The following is a 3,465-nucleotide window of genomic DNA, read 5'->3' as shown; positions in this document are numbered from 1 at the left end:
AAAACCTGGAACTAAACGCTATTTCTGACATTTGGAATTGAAAAATCTTCCTGGATGGAAGAGAAACGTCTTCAAACTTGGAAACAGGGATTGTTATTAACTATTTTGGAATACCCTTAATTTGAGCAGGTAAATGAGATGATCCGCCAATGAAATTTAAACTTAAAATAAGGTAATTAGATAACATGCACTGGAAATAAGAAAATGCAATTATTTTAAATGTAAATCTGACATGTTCTTCAAAAACATCCTGAAAATGAGAACGTGATCTGCTTTTACTGAACGCACAGGTTAAGCCGAAATTTATCCGATGTTCAGAGGATCGGAGGTTCATAGGAAGCGCTGTGGTTTTATCTGTTCCTCGTCCTTCTTCCCACAGAATAACTGAGACGGAGAAAAGGTTACAGAGATCAGAGCCATCAGCGTCTTAGTGAATAAAGCAATGATAGGAGGGGGGGGGGCCTATTGGTCAGAGAAGGCTGCAAGTCCCCGGTTCAATCCCCACGGCCTCCACTCTGGGTCCCTGAGCAAGGGTTCCCAGGCACCGAACAATGGCAGCCCACTGCTCCTCAAGGGGGAGGGGTTAAATACAGAGAGGGAATTTCTCCACTGTGGGACAATAAAGGGATTTTCATTTTAAAAGAGTGAGTGATTGATTCCCTTCCTGAAGGTTGGAAACTTTCTGCAGGTTCACATGTTTGGATGAAGGCGGATGGAGAAAAAAGCTTGAGGAAAGACAAACAGCTTGATCTGCAGCAGCCTCGCCCTCTAACAGGATCCCATAACGCTCCACCAAACACCAACACAACAACCGCTTAGTAACCAGGAGCTGAGCGAAACACCAGCCTGCACACAGACGCAGAGCTGAAAACACACAATAACTGAACTATGATGTAGAATAACGTGTAACTTCAGAATCAGTGCAGATATTAAACATCCATGTAACCATGGGGGGTGATAAAATCACCATCACAGTATTTTCAGGAATAAAAACGTTAGATTTTGATAAGATCTGATGATACTAAAGCAGGGAGGGAGGATCTATGATAACACACATTGTGCGCCTAGACTTCAGCAGTCGGGGTGAGACTCTTGTTGCTAGGGTCCTTCTGTCTCCAAGCACCTGCACTGCATCCAGGGAGCATCTAGAGCAGAACTCTGCTTCCTGATCAGCTCATTTAAGCTCCTCCTCCCAGATGAAGATGGTGGAACCACAGAGGCCCCAGAGAGGATCACCAGAAGCGCCCAACGCACTCTTTTCCCCTCCTGTTGGTGGCGGCTGGAAGTAGATGTTAGCGTTTTTCAGGTCTGTGCTACAAACTGCAGGCAGCAGGATAATAAAAGCCAACATATTCTGCCGGCAGGTTTCTACATTTGAAGTTAATTTAGGCGTTAATAAACTGGTTCAGAGGAGTGATCATAGCGCTCTGCATCAGCAGTTCTGCGTCTGACTCCCTGCCAGCTCCCAGATCAGCTTCTCTCATTGGTTGATGCGGCGCGTCCTGCAGCAATAATTCAATGTTTCCAACTGCAGCATCTGCTGATTCTGAAGCGCCTCAGATGCTGTGATGCTGACGAACTGCTGCTTTAGCTGGTCAGATGCGTGAAGATGTGCCGCAGGACTTTTTATGCTCCTTGATGCGCGTCAACCCTTGACTTTGTATGTAAACCAGCTGCTTTTGCTGCTTCCTTCACGTGATGTCTGAACGTAGCACAGCAGATCTCAATCAGCAACTATGCTACATTCAAACCTAAAGGAGGCAGAAGCAGCTAGTTTACAGGTAGCTAATGGTTGACGCTATCAAGGCGCAGCAGCTGAGCAGCTGAGGCGCCTGACACGCTGCGAAGACAGCAGCTGCTGGAGTTGGAAAAATGTAACCTGGTGCCTTTCTCACTTCAACATAGATTCTAACTACTTTCTACCCGCTGATCACAGCTAATATAGCTGCCATTGTTCCAGGCAGAGAAAGGATAGGGTAGCTCCGCCCACCGCGCATCAGACCCACTTTACCACCGCGCAGCTAGAGCAGCTAAGATGCTTCAGCCGCGCGTCAGAACTAAACTGGTACAAGCATCAGAAATGAAGCAGCACGCGTTTAGCTGCTCCTGCTGCATGCGGTCTGAATGTAGCATTAGAGTCCGCTCTGCTCGGACTCTTCTGCTACAGAGCATCAACGTATTTCAGCTTTAAAATAATAAAAATAAATAAATACAAAATAAATAAAAAAACACCTTAAAAACCTCCTAGTTTAACTTCAGTCCACAAATGAATGTGACTTCAAACCAAATCCAGACTAGAGTCACTCACCCTCCGGGTGTTGTCCAACACGTGGGGGTCGGGCTGACCGTAGTTGGGGGGGTTGGCGTGTGGATCGTAGCCCAGCCTAGACAGCATGGGGGCGATGGCGGCCATGTCCCTCACCACGTCCGCTGGGATCTTCCCCACCCATTTGGACAAGGCCTCTACATTCACCGGCTTAATGACCTGGTCTGTGGAGCGCTCCACCCTAACACAGAAGACGTTAACGTTAGTGACATCATCAGTTACCAACGCCTCAACTTAAATCACCTGCATGAAGATCCCAGACTTAGATGTCTGGTTAGCTGGTAGAGACTTTAAAAAAAGACAAAGCCGTTACAGCAAAAAGGAAAAACGTCTAGAATGAAAACAGATTTTATTTCCACTATATATATATATATATATATATATATATATAGGCATTTTGCATTTCATTTACAAAAAGAAAAATAATATCTTGTCAACCTGCTCTATCCAGAACTCTTCAATTGGAAAAGTTTTAGTTTCACCTGGTTTAATTTCTTAAAAAATCTTCTTTAAGGAAACTTTGGCTATGAGATTAAATAAAAAAAAGAAATTTGACAAATTAATCGATTTGCAAACTAATCATTAGTTGCAGCACTAGAAACGAGAATGGATAGAAAAGGTAAGAAAAAAAACTAATAAACGATACTGGTTGTTGGAAAGTCATGTAGAAAGATGAACTGCTTTGCATGACAGACCTGTAAAAGTTACGTTCTATATTCTGTGTCCATGAAAAATACTCCTTTCATGTCATTAGTAAATAATAAAATGTATATAAAAAAGGAAAGGCAGATAATCTTAGTCACTAGGCCAGCAAACTGTCCAGGTCTCATTACCGGGTCTGATCTGATCCCAGTAGAGGAAAGTTGGAGGCTGAAGTTTTCACCAACAGATGAGGCAGGGCTGCACTGGGAGGCCTTATGTTCCACAATCATCATTTCTTCACAACTTAGAGAAATTCTAATATTTTCTCTACACTAGATAGTAAAAGTCAAGTGTGCCACTAATTACTAGATTAATTAATCAGTGTTTTCAGAGTGAAGACAGCAGTACAGTTCACCTCGTTTCATTTAACCCTTTAAAGCCCGATCCAAGAATAAAACAAAACAGAAAATTACTTTTTTTGGTTTGAAGTCCTTATT

The 3,465-nt window shown here is 43.3% G+C and overlaps 1 protein-coding gene across 1 annotated transcript in view; it reads right to left on the bottom strand.

Annotated features, from left to right (window-relative positions):
• The window catches only part of LOC107091218 (protein-tyrosine sulfotransferase 1), a 44,552-nt gene that overhangs the window by 12,991 nt on the left and 28,096 nt on the right, over positions 1 to 3,465 (bottom strand). Inside the window, exon 3 of the mRNA XM_015385014.1 lies at positions 2,309 to 2,507. Coding sequence (XP_015240500.1) covers positions 2,309 to 2,507 — 199 coding nt within the window. The remainder of the gene's footprint in view (positions 1 to 2,308; positions 2,508 to 3,465) is intronic.

The sequence above is a fragment of the Cyprinodon variegatus genome, unplaced genomic scaffold (genome assembly GCF_000732505.1).
Source record: "Cyprinodon variegatus isolate N-32 unplaced genomic scaffold, C_variegatus-1.0 Scaffold329, whole genome shotgun sequence".
NCBI lineage: Eukaryota > Metazoa > Chordata > Actinopteri > Cyprinodontiformes > Cyprinodontidae > Cyprinodon > Cyprinodon variegatus.
This window is presented reverse-complemented; position numbering and strand designations above follow the sequence as displayed.